Source organism: Labrus bergylta, chromosome 16 (assembly GCF_963930695.1).
Source record: "Labrus bergylta chromosome 16, fLabBer1.1, whole genome shotgun sequence".
NCBI lineage: Eukaryota > Metazoa > Chordata > Actinopteri > Labriformes > Labridae > Labrus > Labrus bergylta.
In genome coordinates this window covers 3,305,335-3,323,364 of record NC_089210.1, presented here as the reverse complement: position 1 = coordinate 3,323,364, position 18,030 = coordinate 3,305,335, and the positions used below count along the sequence as shown (strand labels likewise).

Genomic DNA, 18,030 nt, shown 5'->3' with positions numbered 1-18,030 from the left:
TCACAGTCTTGATGGTATAAATTGTAACTTAGCCTTTTTGGTAACCATTTATTTTGGGTTGGCTGAGGGTTATATACTTCCTCCTGCAGTAGGAGGGGCTGGATGGAAAAAAATCACGTGATTAATTATTGCAGATCTCTAACAAAACTAGTAGATGTAGTTCTTAAATAAGCTCCGCCTCTAGCTAACTAAAAGTTAATGGAGAATGGAGGTAAAGTGAATCAGTGCAACACATAACAAACAGTACTGTTGTTACTTTCATGGTACTTGTAGTTTCTTTTATTTTTGATATTTTCCCTTGATCCCGATGCTTCCTCCATCGCTGCTGTTGTTGTAACTGTGTGTTTGTGTGTGTGTTTGTGTGTGTGTTTGTGTGTCTGACTGTGTGTCGGTGCCTGCGCACTAAAGTGTTAAGTCATTTCCCATCTCGGTGCAGTGGACGCTGGTGGACAGCGAGGCGGGCCATTGATAAATTGATCACGGTGAAATTGTGGAGTAGTGAGACATGCTCTAAATCCCTCCCCCATCGCTACACATCCCACGCACACGCACACACGCACACACACACACACACAATGGCTCTGGCATCAATTATTGTGGATTGCGTGGTTGACAGAGTGTAAACCAGGTGCCAGCCCTCAATCCAATTAAAGAGATTTAATTGGAGAGAATAAATGGAGTGTGTCCACAAAGTGCTGCCTTACCCACATTTACTAGTTGTTGTTTTTTTTCATACCTTTTTGAAAAAAGTGAGGTTTTTGTTTATGAAAGACCGATTGAATCTAATAAAGCCTCAAGGCTGTTGCTTTCTCCCAGACTTGCCTTGCTCCACAGGTCAGTAATGCAAACAATCCAATTTCTCCCGTCTGAGAGCCGCGCTGGCATGTAGAAATGGGATTATTATCTCAAATGGGCCCAGCAGGTGTTTCTGTGATACAGTGTAATTTTCAGGAGGGGTGATAGTGTTTTTCCTGCGGTCCGGAGGTTTTAAAAAATTCCCAGAGACACTTTTAAAAAAGGAACATCCAACAAAATAAGTCGGCAAATCTGCCACTCCGGCCCATTAGCGTTATTACCCCAGATCAGGCTTCATAACAGGGCTGTTTACAGAGCTGATTTCCTGTGCACCGCAGAGGGGGAGTGTGTGCAGCTCTGTGTGTGGGTGTGTGTGTTGTTGCAATTCTGTATATGTGTGTGTGTGTGTGCAGCCGTCACAGTTTGACGAGTTCGAGGAGCTAAAGAGAGGCGTCTGAAGCGGTCAGGTAGCGCTCACGGTGGTCCCGACTCTTCTTTTTTTCCCACACACCTACTGGAGCTCTTTTCTATCCAAATTTGTCCCCGGGGAGACGGGAGTGTGGCTCATCTCTGTCGCCAACCACCACCCCCCCCCCCCCCCCCCCCCCCGCCCTCCCCTTCCTCGCCTCCTCACAAGGGACAGACATGCATAATTCAGGATTGTTATCTGTCTGCTGCTAAACCCCTTCCCCCCCACGCACACACACACTCACGCACACACAGATCTGCAATGAAACAGTCTGACTGCACATCAATGATTCACCAGACAGAACCCCCCTCCTGCACGCCCCCCCCCGTCCCATCCCATCCCCTTCTCCATTCTGTTGAGGGAATCATATGGAGTCGACAGGGACTCCACAAGCATGCAACTTTCCTATAATTGGAATGGAAAAAAAAACGGGGCGAGTGAGGGGAAATGCTGTATCAGGGAAATCTGGGCGTAGGTGCTCAAACAGACATTCAGCGGTGTCAAGCGGGCAGACAGACGGGGCGGCTGGGAGAGGACGCCGGGCCCACTCTTTAGCCATCGAAGAGGAGACGAGTCAGGAGATAGGAGACGAGTCAGGAGAGAGGAAGTTCGGGGCGCAAGAGTTGTTTTTTTTGTTTTGTTTTTGAAGGAGGAGGAAGAAGAGTTTGGATCTCTCAGATTTTTAACGGTCTGAAATGCAGAGGCAGCGCTGGGACTGGAGACGGTTACAGTAGCTACCTCCCGAAAGAAAGAAAAATAACACACACATAAAAAAAAGCAAAAAAGAAAATCCCTCCATCCCTCCCGGCTTCCTGCTGCGAGCATCTCTGTTTCCCCCCAAGTTGCACCCAGGCCTCTTTATCCTCCATGTTTTCTCTCATCGCACTTACCTTTCTTCTTCTTCTTAAACATCACAGGAGCAAATCAGCAGACAAGCGATCGTACAAGTTTTCCCAAGCTTTCAAGAATCACCAGCGTTTCATCATGGATAATCACAGTTAATAACCCTTCTCATTAAGGAGACGAGGATCACGGGTCATTAATATTGTTAATATCTTCTCCCTTTTTCCCTTCTCTTCTATCTCTCTTATCCCCCCCCCCCCCCCCCCTCCAAACTCTCTCTGCGAGCCAGAGGGAGTGGAAACAAAAGGATGACTAAAAAAGAGCTTAGCGCGACAGTGATTAACCGATAGGGGTAGATGGACTGTGATGAATCAAAGTTATCTCTCAAATCTTAATAACTGGAATTAGCCCCTGATTAGATGAGCTTTTGGCTACAGCGGGGAGTATAGTCGGCATTTTTTCACTTCAAAGAATCCCGCCCATGTAAACCTGTCCCTCCTCTTCCACTGCAGAGCGGGGAAAAAAAAAAAAGATTCAGCGAGGCAAATAGGCCAATGGAATAAATTACAAAGACATGAGAGAGCAGAGAGGATGACGATAACAAAAACAACATGTTACACCTGTTTCTCGCAGAATCCGGCCGTTCTTCTTCTTCCTTTATCTCCCCCCCTCCCTTCTCTTTTCCATACACGCTCGTGGGGGTCCAGTGGGAGGTGTCAGTCTCCGTGACAGGGTCATAACGACAGTGGCACTCTCCTTCATTTGCATATGTTTGCCATTGTCACAGCGGTCAACGAATGTCATGTTGAGATTCCTGCATGCTTAAGTAATGGCATTTTGTCCCCACGAGGAACTCTGGCCCGCGCGTATCATAATCCCAGCATGCACAGAATAAAATAAGGGGAGGAAAAAAAAGGAAGACTGAATTAACATGACAATCAGCTGATGCTAAAACTAATGTTGGCATTTTTTTTTTTTTATCCCCCACTTAGCTTTTTCAAAAGACTCATTTGTAGTCTGAAGAGGAAGCGTGGAGGAAGCGAGTTCATTGAAAAAATTTGAATTTCAAGTTGTGTTTATGAAGCAGAGGCGGCGGACGGACAGACGGGGTGGATGTGTGTGTGTCCAGTGTGTTTGAACACCTTAAGAACAAAGAGACAGGTATTGTGTTACTACTGGCTGTTATTTGTTAAAGACATCAGCTGAGTCCTTGCAGAGGCAAAATCAGGGAGCAAAAAAAACATGCAAACAGAAAAATAAGTAATTTTTGGGGCGGCAATGGCCTGGCGGTTATGTTGCGCCTCTCATGTATGGAGGCTATAGTCCTCTTTGCAGCGACTGTGGATTCGAATCCAACCTCCGCCCTTTGCTGCATGGCATCCCCCAACTCTCTTCTCCCAACATTTCCTGTCTCTCTCTCTTCATCTGTCCGTTCCAATCGAAGCAAAAAGGCCCCAAAAAAAAAACTTTTCACTTCTTAGTTGCAGGGATCACCGCTCGAAGCTCCAAGTAGAGAGGAAAGTAAAAGGAGAAAATAAAAGTGTAATAATACACTTTCTGGTCATGATAAGTACTCCCACACACACACAAAGGAAATGTAAACCAGCATACATTCTCAGCTATGGAAGCCCTAAGCGGACAAACATCCATGCATGTTATTTAACTCTCTTTTTCCTGTTTTTAACATTCTGGTTTGTTTTCTCAACATCTCAACTTATTTCTCCTGTTACCTCAGTATTACAAGTCTTGTTTACATGTGATAGAGTTGATTTCTTGAGATATCGAGGGAAAAAAAACAACCAAATTAACTCGGGGGGGGGGGGGGACGAGCGCAATTACCCCGAGATTGAGAAATAAATCAGTAGAGCCTGAAAGAAAATATAAATGGATGCATGTCTAACGTTAGCTGTCCTCCCGCGGCTGATCGCCTCCACTGACCTATCGCTGGACTCCATCAGTGAACATTTCTGGAGCGAGTGTTCTGAAATAGCCTCTAAAAGTCAGTACCAGGACCTTCACTGGGCAGTGGAGAGTACTTTTTTTTTACAATCAAAGCAAAATCAATTTGTGCTAAACGCTGCAGATCCATGCGGCAACAAAAACTTGAGTTGCGTTCACAGACACCCTGAGCACCTTTTAACAATGTTTAGTAATACAGCTGAGGTCACAGTTTCACTGAAAAGACTCGGCGCAGGCCAAAGTATCTCAGCAACGGTTGCTATGGGAGCAGGCTCTCTGATTGGTGGGTCAGCGGACCAATCAGGGAGCCAAGAAAGGGTCAACTCTTCCACTGCAGTAAACTAAACACTCGATATGGTAGTTGGAGCGCTTTATGAATTGAACACATAACTCATTGTTGAAAGGAGAAGTTGCTCAGCTAACTTTTTATGATTCAGAAGAAGTCCGGGGTCGTCGTTAGCTTCACGGGCTTCACGTAAAACTGGCATGAAAACCATGTGGAATACGTTTCCAGGTTTAAATGACAAGAGTGACAGAACGACCCCGCTGTTCTGTTAGCAGGTTTTCTTTTTTCTTCATGTCACTCAGGTCTTTATCTTAGTGATCAATAGCAATCTCAGAGGAGTTGTTGGGTTTGTGAGGACTTTTTAATAGAATAAATGTCAATATCACTTTGTTCTGACGACTTCAGAAGAACCACACACACACACTCGCACACACACACACACACACACACACACACACACACACCGAGAAAGAAAAGTAAATGAAAAAGTTCTTTGACGGGGAGGGGTCAAAGCAGCAACGGCGTCTGTTCTCGCTAATAAATGAATCTGAACACCGAACTGGATGCAACCCACAAGTTAATCCAAATGTTGACACCTCAGTCTGGAGTAATTAGTCCCAGATGTAAATATCTGTTATGCAACAAAAGAGGCAACAGCACTGAAACAGACAATTATCTCCTCTTATGGCGTTGGCAAAACGCTGGAGTCTAACCATGTGTAACTGATGGCTTTTTCACAGGGGCCTCCAGGCTTATCCTGATGTCTTTCTCTTTTTTGTTTATTTATTTATTTATCTGCATTTTTTTTTTTTTTTTACCAACGCCGAGCCCGAGCCGCGGCTGAGACAGACAGGTTCATTACATGTCACAGGAGTTCAAAGTGATCCTCTGTCTACTCTGTTTATTAAGTGGCGCTCCGGCGTCTCTGAGGTATATGGTAACACTCGCAGTCGCATCGCTAAGAGCGGTCCCCATCTGAGTACCGGGGGATTGGTGCGGCGGCGGGCAGGCGGGCGGGCAGGCGGGCAGGCGGGCGCCTCTGCTGCAACATAATGAAGAAATCAGCAAGGGATTGAGGAAAATGAACTCTCTTTTCTAATACCTCCAATCCGAGGGTGCCCGCAGAGCAAGTGTAAGTGCTCCCAATAACGAGGAAAAATCAAGTTAGAGGGGATGAAACATATGTGACATGTGAGAGCGATTAAGCCGCTCGAAGAAGAAGAAGAAGAAGAAGAAAAAAAAGAGAGAGAGCATGCGCCAAATCTAAATTGAACCGGACGTGGAGTGAAGACGCCGAGTGTTTATTCTCATGAATTGATTTCTTCACAAATGAGGTGGAAAAATGGAGAGACGGGGACAAAACAATAACCCTCTCCTCCTCCTCCAGCCTGTTTGAAATCATAAACCCACCGTAATGGGGAGGAAGACGGAGATTTTTGGTTGAGTGTGTGTGTGTGTGTGTGTGTGTGTGTGTGTGTGTGTGTTTGGAGGGGGGGGGGTGTGGTTGCATTTTGAATCTGCATTAAATTGGACTGCTTCTCCATATCTCTCTCTCTCTCTCTGCTGTAATTGGTTCACTAGGGGTGTGTGGGGGGAGGGGAGGAGGGGTGGGAAAGCTCCAAATATGTGCCTCATCATGAGAAACTCAGTTGAAGGTGTTTTTCTTTTTTTTTCTTGTTGTTGTTGTTGTTTACCCCCTTTTGAGTTGCCTCTTTCTTTCTGGCTCACCTTGGATTCACTGTGTGGCATGTGGTTGTAATTAACACACGCTGCAGCCCTCTGGTGGGTGTTAACAGAGAGACTTGGAGTAAGATCATGTGGCTCGCCTAATTAAAATGGACCTGGCTAGACAGCCCCTTTTATTTATGCGCCTTCAAGACAAAATGAATGCCAGTTGCCTGTGGAAATCATCTCAGGCTGTCTCTTTTTCTTTTCGCCTGCCTGCCTGAGCGCGGGGGCTACAATTAACCGAGCGTCAGCATCAGCAGCAGCAGCAGCAGCAGCGGAGTCGGGGACAACAAGCTCCGGCTTTCATGCAGCTGCCTGAAAAACCACTCAGTGTTTCGTTTGTGTTGCATCAACTGATTGCCGCCGCGTTGGCCTCTGCTGAGCCGCGTTACACTCCTCACTATAAACTCTGCTCGGGGTTTTTTTTTTTTTGCGCTGTTGACGGCCCAGTAGGGATTTGTCACAAGTTTGCCACCGTCGCTGTCAGGCTGGTCATTAAAACCAAATGAGCGTTGTTCTGAGAGAGAGAGAGAGAGCGGGCTTGATGCTTTTGGAGGAGACGCACAAAAAACAGTTCTCAGGCACTCAGAGAGAGAGAGAGAGAGAGAGAGAGAGAGAGAGAGAGCTCAGGATTCAAATTAGAAAATGTTATGTCATGTGTTGCATCTGACAAAGCAAGTTGCTTGCGTACATTCACCATGACGGAGTGACGGCGGCGATGCTTCACGGTGGAAACACTACCGCAGAGCTGTTCATAAATCTGTTTAAATTGCTCGGCGTACAGAATCGTGCCCGAGACTATTAGTGTGCGGTACAGTCGGGGACCATGCAAAGCAAGGAAGGAGACCCCTCCGCTGAAAAATGATCCGAGTGAGCCGAAGCCATAAAGCTGCCCCCCTCCCCCCCCACTCCATCACGGCTGGAGATTGCTCGAGATTGATCAGCCCCTGCTCGCTCCCATTTGAGTGATTTCCCTCCGGATTCAATGCAACGCAATTAGTCGCCGCGCCTGCCTGTAGTTTTGCCTCCGCGTTGCCCCTTGACCCCTCCGTCGGCTACGTACGAGTTGGCGCAGCACTCTGCCGATATGAGTTCCTCCTAACAGCTCCCTGTATTTGCACAGCTCCCATCTCTCTCGCTCTCTTTTGGCCCTCTCTCTCAACACCACCCCCTCCCCCCTCCCCTCCCCTGCGCTGCTAAAGAGGATCACAAAAATCGCTGGCGAGCAGCCAAGCGGTTGTACCTGCTGAGATGGAATATAGCCTTGACCATCCACACACAGGTCGCCGTCTCTCTCTCTCTCTCTCTCTCTCTCTCTGAATGATGCCGGGTGTGTTTTCTCTCAGACTGGCAGCCTCAGCATTGGGCATCGCCCCACAAGGCTCTCCACCTGACCTCTTTGGCTCCTGATGCTGACTGTAAAAAACAAAACAAAAAAAACTCCAAAAAGTGATCTCCTTAAGTAAAGGGGGTTTCCAATCCAATTTTACACGAGCAGAGTGCTTAAGATTAGAGGTAGTGTTTTTTATTGTGCTCTCCAGTAATAGGAGGAGAAAGGGTGAAGGAGGGAAAGAGGAATGGAAGGGGATGGGCGATCGATAAAAGGCTGCTCTCTCTGGTTGTCGTCGTTGCAGTCGTCGTCCGTGGAGACGAGGTTCGGGCGGCAGGCCACGTAAGGAGGGCATTAAAGTGCCGCACGGGGACCACCGCTCCTTTTTCCAATAAACCGGCCTGTGCAGGTAGAGAAACACTCACAAGTGCCTCCACTATAACAACAACTGGTTTCTCAGTCATAATGAACAGCAATCTGTTTGGGAGGAATGAGATGTGACTTGTTTGGCCGTTGGAGGGCTTTTCATTAGGCGCCATGGATTCTCTTGATGACGGCGAGTCAGCCCCCAGTGAAAATGGCCACGTGGTCGCACTGGGACCAGCACAACTCCCCTTGATTTTCATGAACCTTTTCTTTTTTCTTCTCTTCCAGTCGGATAACTCGTTTGTCACACACATCAGAGGAAGGCGAAGATCATACGAGAGAGCCGGCGTTACTTTGTGTTTCACTAATGAGGCCTGTACTCTCCGCCTCCTTGCTTTTTTTTTTTTTTTTTTTGCCTTGCTGCCCTTTGAAACAGCAACGACATGGTGCTACAACACTCTGGCAGTTTTTCCTTTTTCTCCCCCCCCAAAAAAAAAGGAGCTCCGGGCTGCATTCCTGTTTGTGTGTGTCACTCAGTCTCCTTCGCACTTGTTCAAGGCTCCTAATAGCAGCCGACCTGACACAGAGACACCGGCCCAGTGGTGATAACGATTCAGATTCTCACCAAAGTGCAGACGATGACTTTACAAAGTTTCACTGAATAACGGAATCATGACAAATGCAGAACAGAGTCTTGACAAAGGAACAGAACTGTGGCTCATGTACTAGTGAGGAAAGGGAACTAAACCATAGATTTCCCTTAATTAAGAAACTGACAAACAGAACACACAAGTAAAACTGGCTCAGAAGGAAAAGCACCAAATATGTCGTGTTTTTATCTCGCTTTGTTGACATGCAAAGAAGACTCCTTCTACTCCTTCTCTTATTTATTTGGGATATGTCGACATGCCTCCAACATTTTACACTTTCTTATCCTCTATGTTTTGTTCTAACTTAGTTATTTTAACAGTTCATTCAAACAGTTTTTGTAATCCTTTTATTTTGCAATTGTAGTATCATCAGCTAATGGTTCTTTTCTTCCTGAACCCTTCATGTTTAAACTTGCTTTTATTTTGAAATGTCCAGTAGATGTTTCAGAGATATCCCTCTCAGTAAGGGTCTCTGTATTGGGGCTGTCAGCGTTAACATTTTTTTTTTGGGCCCTAGCTTGTCTACAAACCCCCCAACGATGAGAAAAGTCCATCCTCTCCGTCTTTTCCCTGCTCCACCTTTCAAAAAAATGTGTGCTCAAACAGTCCGTTTTGGAGATTCTCCATTTACGACATCACAAAGGGCAGTAGCCCCTCCCACAGCTAGGTGTTTGTTCTGCCTTCTCACCGTAAACAATCAGGCATGGAGCGAGAAAGCCTGAGCCAACCAAGCTCTTCCTGTTTCAGTGGTTTTATCTCGTTAATCAAGTGTGAGGAGTTTTTTGAAGAATCACTACACTTGCAAAATGATTCTCTTAAACTCGGACAAACCCTCTGAATCCTGACATGAGGACTGTGATGTTTTTCCTCTGTGTTAGTCGGCGTGTAAACACACTCCTCCGCAAATCCTTACAAACACCCAATCAGGACCCCGGGGCGGTGATCCTGACAGTGGCTAACTAAAACGGCATAACTGCTGCTTTGATCTCCTTTAATGACATGAACAGCGTTTGATGTCCAAACAGTCGAACACAGCATCTTTCGAGTTTCCCGGGCTGCTGAGCTTTTTTTTTGCCTCCGCCGGACCGCTGAGCACGGACCGCGTTGACGCTTTTTTGCAACAGGCCAGTTTAAAAAAAAAAAAGGAAAAAAAAGGAGGGCATGGGAATCCGGGTTGTACTTTTTCAGCTGTCACACCAGGAGGTGCGTCTTATTTTTAGGTAACCAACCCCATTCTCCTTTTTAAAAAAATGGGCGCTTAGAAGTTGAAAATTGCCAACATCAAGAGCTTCCTTGAATTAGGATGCCCCGCAATGCAAGTGTGTTATATAATGCCATGACTGGAGGGAGAGGGAAAGTAGAGCACAGGGGTAGAGATTAAAAAAGTTTCTGCATAAAAAGAGAGGAGGGGGGGTGAGGAAGAGATGAGCATGAAAGGGAAAGGGGAGGGAGGGATTGAAAAAGAGACAGAGGAGATAGAAATACAGTATAATGAAAAAAGAGAAGGGGGGGGATTAGGTCAGGCAGTGAGTGAGGGGGTCCGCTTCGTACAGCAGGAGCAGCCTCGAGGCCCTGCAGGCTTCAGGAAGGCCGGTCAATCCTTCTCCTATCTGTCAAGGCGTCCCTTCTTTTTTTTTTTTTTTTTTTCATTAAGATAATGGAGCATTTCCTTAATTGGCAGAGCACAGTTAAGGACCGAGGTTTTGTTTGCCAACACGTCAGGAGTAGAATTATTTCCACTACATTTACAGCACAGTGTTGCTTGGATCTCTCTCATTAAAAAAAAACAAAAAAAACACAGACTTCCCGCTGACCGTGCGGAGCTTTTCTGCAGGGAAAAAAATCTGCAGAAAGAGGGCCAAACACCACAAACAAAAAAAAAAGAGAGAAGAATAAAACACATTTATCTCCTTTCTCACCATCCCCAGCCGGCTTGTAAAGGAAGAGACAGAAACTTCTCTATCTGTTTACTGTTATTGTTTTTCTCCAATCATAAACCCTTACCTCTGCCTGCTATTGTGTGCTTTTTTTCCTCCCCTCACTGTTTTTGGAAAGAGTTATGCATCGAGCTCGTATGATGTGTATCTTTAAATTTGATTGAGGGTATTTGCAGTGGGGGGGAGTTATTGGATTTCAGTGTTATTGTCTCACCTTTTTTTTTTTTCCTCCCCTCCCTCTCTGTGTTTTTAATGTCGGGGATGGATATCCGCTGCAGCAGCACTGATCTCACTGTTCTTGCTCATTAGTTGGGATTCACAGTCGCAACAATAAGACATGCACTTCTTTAAGTCCGGCCATTACCCGGTTTAACAATGTGCACCAGCCAAGAGAAGGAAAAAAAAAAGTCCATTATATCTGCAGCTCATCATCTCGAGCATCCACACGAGACAAAGGGTCTGTGAAGCTGCTTCATTGCAAAAGGGTTCATCTATCACTTAAGTCAGGAGTGAGGAATAAAAAAAAAACACATATGTGGTGCCGGGATCAAATATTGTGACTTCTATTGAGGCTCCAGGGGGAATGAGAGTTATATGAAACAGACCAAGGCTTCTGACTGGAGTGTGTCTTCAAGTATGATTTCAAAACGTGCAGAAGCAAGACTAATTATCAGAAGAGTTTTAGCCTGGTTGAAGGGGAAGCCTTTCATTTTAAAACCTTGGCCTTGCTTTAATATTTTAAAACAGCTGTAGAACATTCTTGGTCTCTAACTTCTCTATGATTAGAAAATGTTCTGTTTCCTGGACCAAGACATAATGCCATTTTGCTTGCATTCTCTTGTACGTCTACATCAGAATCAAACTCGTGCACTCCACAGAGAAATCATAACAAAACTCTGCTATCATGTTAGTTAGAGATGCACCGATTTGTCCTAGAAAGATTTTCAGCATGCTCATCCTTGATTAGCGACTGGCCGGTTTCTCTCAAATCTAACTGACCTTGTGTCTCAGATTCAAGCCGCACATTTAATGCACACAGGCAAGCTAACACGTCAGCAGTGTGGACGTGCGGTGCTCATCGGCAAGAGTGGAAAAAAACACATCGACATACAGGAGGAGAAATAATGGTCACTTCCATGCATTTGCTCCTCGTGCCAAAAAGTACCTAGTTTTTTTTCTGCGCCAGCACTGTACATATATGTGTGTGTGCACTCTCTCTCTCTCTCTCTCTCTTTTGCTCCCCTGGGCTGGGCGAGAGAACAGTACATTATCATGTTATTGAATTCATATACCTTTAATATTCTTTGGTTATGGTTGGGCACTGAATGATAAAACCTCAGCGTGTGTGCGTGTGAGTGAAAAAGTTTGACCATGAAGTGTTGGCAGGAAATATTGTGAGAATGGGAGTACCTGGTGTAGCTGTATTTTGGGGATTTTTATGCCTTTATTTTAGGGATAGGACGGTGGATAGAGTCAGAAACTGTGGAGAGAGAGAGTGAGTGGGGAACAACATGTGAGATAGGAGCCACAGGTTGGATTCCAACCTGGGCTGCCCACTCTCCAGGACTTAAGCCTCTGTGCATGAAGTATGCGAATAAACCGCTAGGCCACCAGCACCCTGAATCTGGTGCAGCTTTGAAGCTGTTTTTAAAAAAAAGTTAGCCTGATTAGCGGTCAGATTTCAAATTGCATGTTTAGAACAATTAGTTTTTTTTGCAAAAAGTTGGAAAAAGAATCAGGATGTCAAAACTTGCAAAAATCATAATTGCAATCAGAAATGCAATCTTTGCATCTCAAAACTGTAGGACCAATAAATCTCAAAAATCTTTAAAAAAAAAAGAAGTCAGACACAAAGGCTGAGGGTAGGGAGCGATAAAGGAAAAGCTCATAAAGAGAGACACTGGTTAGTGGTAAAAGTAAGATAGCAGGGGCGTTGAGACGGAGCAGCTGCTACTTTAACACACCTGTCACTGGAATCAAAGGCCCTAATCAAAATTTTATCAATTAATTGATCTTTCCTCTTGTGCTTTGCCATCGAGTGCAATCGAGATTCCCCCTGACTCCTGCCCCCTCCAAAAGCGCGCCGTGCTCTACAACATAAACTGTGTTCATTAGCAATGATCAAGGAATTCTCTAATGTGAGCCGAGCTGTGATATGATGGCTGTCCCCCCCCCCCCCCCCCCACCACCACCCCGACTTCGTTAGTTTGCAGCACAACTCGCACTCGCTGAACTCACTATCACATCCTGTTGTTATTCTCAACGCCTCCCTCTTGTTGTGTGTTTTTCTCTCTCAGGGTAACCAAGAGGCCACCAACCCCCCAGAAGCGATGGCCCAGCCGTACACCCCAGCCCAGTACCCTCCCCCACCACAGAACGGCATCCCCGCAGAGTTCGCGGCGCCGCACGCCCTCCCGACACAGGACTACACCGGGCAGAGCCGGGTCCCCGAGCACGCCATGACCCTCTACACGCCCACGCAGACGCACAGCGAGCCGGCCGGCACCGACAACAGCACGCCCGCCATCACCGCCACCACGACCGCACCGGTCAGTGTCCTCCATCACCTGCAAACACTGTTCCCAACACGCTGTCAGCAAGTAAAAAAAACATTATTATCAATATTACACTTTTTCCTTTTGCATTAACCTCTGCCAGATGTTTAGAGAAGATTTAACGTTTAAATTCAAAACGTTTGATTGTGATTTAAGAGGCTAATATTTCTATCTGTCTTTTGTTTTTCTGAGTCAAGTGTTCTGTAATGCTTGTTTTCTCTTACTAACGTCTGCCACAGCCTTACGAAATGAAATCTTTAGCTCTTGTGCTCAGGGAAGTTTGACATTGTCTCATTTGGTGCAATAGAACAGCATGTGTCTGTGTTGTTCAGAGATACAGAAGCTAAAGGCCTCACAGATCCAAACTACCAATCCAACATACAGAGGTGCTCCTTGTCCGACGGGAAAGGCAGGCAACTGCTCGGGGCCCCAGACCAGTAGGGGGCGCTCACAGACTTAAAACCAAAGCAGTGGCTCAAAATGTGCAAATTTTGCAACGACAATCCCTTTGGGTGCCCCATCTGAAAGCACTCACTCTATCGCTTAGAACAGTGCTTCCCAGAGTGTGGGCCGCAGACCCCCGGTTGTCCGTGTGGGTACTACAGGCGGGGGGCCCGCGAAAAGGCCCCCATCAGGTATAAAAATAAAAAAAATATTGCAATATTTACCATGAGCCAACCCCTCAAACAGACAGAGTGATTAGTAAGGCCTGTCATGGACATAATATCAGATGATATTTTACTCTCTGTTTAGTAAACTTTTGTGTCTATCTTGCCATAAGATCATGTTGTCATGTCCAATAGTTTACCCTTGCTGAAAGTGGGAGCTGTAGTCATAACTTTTATCTTATGACGGGCCCCGGAGTAATTTTGTGTTTCAAAGTGGGCCGCGACAGTCTTAAGTTTGGAAAAAGGCTGGCTTAGAAAACCAAAGTTTCTCAATGAACGCAACTGAAGAAAAATGAAGAGGAATTAGCCGTCGATAGGAAGGAAAGGTAAAGGAAGAGGAGGAAGCGTCATCTAGCAGACATGATGGTGATGAACGCTGGTTGGACGGGCCCCCTAATTGATTTTAGACGGACTCTAGAATCGCCACTGCCAACATAGTAGGAGCCACAGGGGTGGATTCAAACCCAACCTCTTGGAGGAACATAGCCTCCATACATGGGGCACATGCACTAACCATTAGGCCACCGGTGCCCGCCCCCCCCCCTACTTTCCTATTCTTTAGAAAGATTTATTTTTATTTATAGCCCTCCTATGGCTTCATGTGTGACTGTGCCTGGTCCTGATTATAGTTTTTTTTTTTTTTTTTTTTTCACATGTCACCATAAGGCTGCATGTATTTAAAGTACTGGCACTCCCAAGTAGGGAAGAAACAAAAAACAAACCCCTGGCAATGCTGTGTGTCGAGATAGAAGGCTTGGAAGTGAGTGAAATTCTGAATTATACATTAAACATTTCCGCCCTTGTGTGCTGATGCTCTTATATGGAAAGCCTTGACCTGGGATTTACCTTCACAAGAGGCAGATGTAGATAAAAAAAAAAAGGAGGAGGAGGAGGACGACTTAGCTGCAAACTTGAGAGGCGTGTTCAGAGAGTCAGATAATGCATGCGGAGATGAAAAAAAAAAGAAGACCTTCAGACCCTTCCTCTCTCTCCCTTTAGCGTGAAAAAACACCTGCTGGGGAAGAGGTCACGGCGAGGGCACGGGCGCTCCTGAGACGGATCTGGGTCACTCATAAAAGAGACGGTTAATAACTCCATTCTCTCTCTGCCGCACAATTACAGAGCGTCGATGAACATTTGGCAAGCGGGGGGAAAAAGTGCTTATGAAGCACATGCAGAGCGGAGGCAACGGCGTATTATCATCTGCCTATAATGTCGCAATGTTTGATTTGAAGATTTGTGTGACGCTCTCCGACTGCTTCCCGCGGTTATAACGCCGCACTTATACAGTAATGGCCGACACACGAGAGAGTTTAAAGTGAGCGGAGACTTGGCAGGAGGTTCAGCTACCCCCCCTCCCCCCTCCCCCCACCCCACCACTCACTATCTCCCACTGTCTCCCCCCCCCCCCTCTCTCTCTCTCTCTCTCTCTCTCTCTCTCTCTCTCTCTCTCTCTCTACATTTGATTTGATTTCATGTTGCTCACCCGCTGTGAAGAAAGCCCAGAGACGGTGGCCATGGAGAGATGAGAGCTTGCCTTCATGCTCCCCCTCTCTCTCTCTCTCTCTCTCTCTCTCTCTCTCTCTCTCTTTTTGCGCCCGTCCCTCTACTCTCCTTCTCTCCTCCACCCGTTTTTTTTCTTTTCCCCCAGTGAGGACAGAGGGATGAGATTAGTGGGGTGTAAACACAGAGTCTAATCCTCGGTGGGGCCGCTGCTGTAGTGTCGCCCACCGCTGTGTCCCCCCCCCCCCTCCCTCCGCTTTTATGACAGACCCAGCCTGTTTTGCTCTGGGTGCCACAGACGGGCCCGGGCGCCTTTGATTAGGGCACCCTGCAGGAACACAGATTGAAGGAGCAGATCAGCAACTCTCTCTCTCTCTCTCCCCCCCTCCGTCACACTCGCCCTCCTCCCTTGGCTCGACTCTGCTGCGCTCAGCTCCTCTTTCCCCCCCGCGACGGCGCTTCACTCTGCACATCTTCTCTCGACTTAAAGACATAAAAAAGAGTCAAGAGAGAGGAGTGAAAATTCAGTGGAACGTATGGATTCTGTGTGTATTCCCCGCAGAGAGCAGGGAGTGTGTATGTTTTAATGAGGCGCAGGGACTCTCTGTTTCTGTCTGTGTCTACCAGTATGCTCCGTCTATACTGGGGGGGGGGAGGTGGTGCTGTCCAGAGCCAGAGACCTCTGGGACCTCGCTCGGTTGCCGTGTTCAAACAAGCCGACTTGAAAGAAAGCGGGGCGGCTTGAGGAAGAGAGACAGACCCCAACTTTTTTTTTTTTTTCACCAAATCCTCCGAGATGACGGGGAGCAGAGGGCTGCCAGCGAGCTCCACTGGAGAAGAAGAAGAAAAAAAACCCTGAGCTCGTTATCTGGCTCAGTTCAAATAGTCTGAGGTTTTGGTTGGATTTCATGAGTAATCATTCTCTTCTCAGATAACAAATTAATGGCAGTGGTGTTAGGGCAGCACTCAATTTTCAGATTTTCCACAGCGGCATGAAGACTTTCCAAAGGGTGTTCTGGGGCGACTGTGATAACATGAACACACGAGGGGCAAGCAGACATGTGGGAGCACACACACACTTGCTGTCTTCTCCCATGAGCTGCGTTTCAGACACGACTTGGGAGTAGATTTTAGAGGCGATTCTGGTCGGCCATCATTTAAAACATGACGACTAAGCTATCTAGAAGTGGGTGGAGCCACTGATTTCCCCCTGCTGTTGAATATCAATCGGCGCAATGATACTTTCCTGGTATGTAGCTTGTTAGCTTGTTTATGTGTCAGAGGCTCATGGCAGTTTTTTTGCATGAACACCTCCCTCTCCAGCTTTCAGCCCCGCCACATTGTTGGGAGTTTCTACAATCTCCCTGTGCACCCCCTCTTAAGTCAATGTTAGTGTTTCCACCGCAGCGGCACTCTGCTCTGCTCCGCCCCCAAAATACGCGCCACAGCTACTTTCAGTGGAACCATCTGGAGCCACCCAGACAGGAAGTCACACAAGGGCAAAGCATAGAGCGACTTGTTGATTTCCAAATAAAACACATTACACAGGCTCCTGATCGTGTGTCCAACCACCATCACATCAAAAAATTGCACCGAATAAAAAAACAAACAACCGCAGAAATGCAAAGTAAGCCGTTGCTTTCCCGTTCTTATTCTTTTATTCCCGCGTGATCTTGTAGTTCTCCCGCGTGATCTTGTAGTTCTCCTGGATCTTGTGAGTCCTGCTGCTTATGGCAATGCTTACACTTCAGACACAGACAAAGTAAGGTAAGGTGTGCGCGGTCGGACGAAGCGAAACCACAGCGGAGACGGAACTCTGTGCACACCGATTCTGTGTGGAATCTACCAGTTAGGTACGCTGTGTGTAAAAAGCACAATGACAGTGACATCACAAGAGTTCAATTCAAGGAGAACAAACAGACTTTCCAACCGAAGAAAATTGTCTTTTTTTTTTGGTCTAAAAAACATATAGCAACCAAATCAACTTCTTAGCTGCATATCTGATTAGAGAGTCCTTCAAACGGCTGCACATCTCCTCTGAGGAAGAGTGGCCGAAGAGAACTTCAACTGCTACATACCATTGGTAACATCCTCTATGGAGAATATTCACAGGATTACAACTGTCGCCCAAAATAACTCCTCTTCCTTCCACCACTTGGGAGGGGGGGGGGGGGGAGCGGCCCGTCTACTCCACGCTCACTTTCTTTACACCCGCTGCTCTCCCAGGTGATGGAGGGGGATATATATTTGCAGCTTCTTCAGAAAACCAAAACAAACAGTGGAGGAACCGGGAGTAGAGGGGAAGAGAGAAAAAAAATAAAAATAATAAATGAAAGCTCAGGCATTATAATTCTTGAGAGCGACGACTCAGTATCCCCCCAACTATTTAATCGGATGTAATCTACCTGCTTGGCAGCATTCCAATCAGATAGTTTCAATTATGCTCTTGTAATGCCACTCTGCGAGGAGAGAGGGGGGGAAAGTGCTGAGCGAAGCACTTTGCAGGCGATTTGCAAAATAACAGCGAGGGGAGTCTTTTAGAGGAATGACTGAACGGGAAGCCGGTAGAGTTGCCGGAGTTGACAGCTCTCTCACTCTCTGGTTTGCTGGCTTCAGCGGTGACGGCATGTTTTGCATCCCCCCCCACCCTCCTCCTCCTCCTCCTCCTCCTCTCTGTGACAGCAGCTGTCGGGACAGTAAAGTGCCACTGAAGGTGGCCTCCTATGGTAATACAGAGGTAATTATTTTCCACTGAAACACCACCATCTCACAACCAGGCGGGCGGGCGGGCTGGAGCCTTCGGGGAGCGGTGTGCACAGGCAAGCGTTCCAGATCTCAGTGACACCCCAAGTTATTGAGTTAGTAGGATGCAGTCTGGGAATGCTTGGGAGTCAGCGATTCTGTATTTGTGTTCTCCGCGTGTGTGTGTGTGTGTGTGTGT

At 46.8% G+C, this 18,030-nt stretch overlaps 1 protein-coding gene across 1 annotated transcript in view; it reads left to right on the top strand.

Moving 5' to 3' along the window:
- The window catches only part of LOC109994097 (RNA binding protein fox-1 homolog 3), a 441,124-nt gene that overhangs the window by 369,537 nt on the left and 53,557 nt on the right, over nucleotides 1–18,030 (top strand). Inside the window, exon 7 of the mRNA XM_065965158.1 lies at nucleotides 12,661–12,963. Coding sequence (XP_065821230.1) covers nucleotides 12,661–12,963 — 303 coding nt within the window. The remainder of the gene's footprint in view (nucleotides 1–12,660; nucleotides 12,964–18,030) is intronic.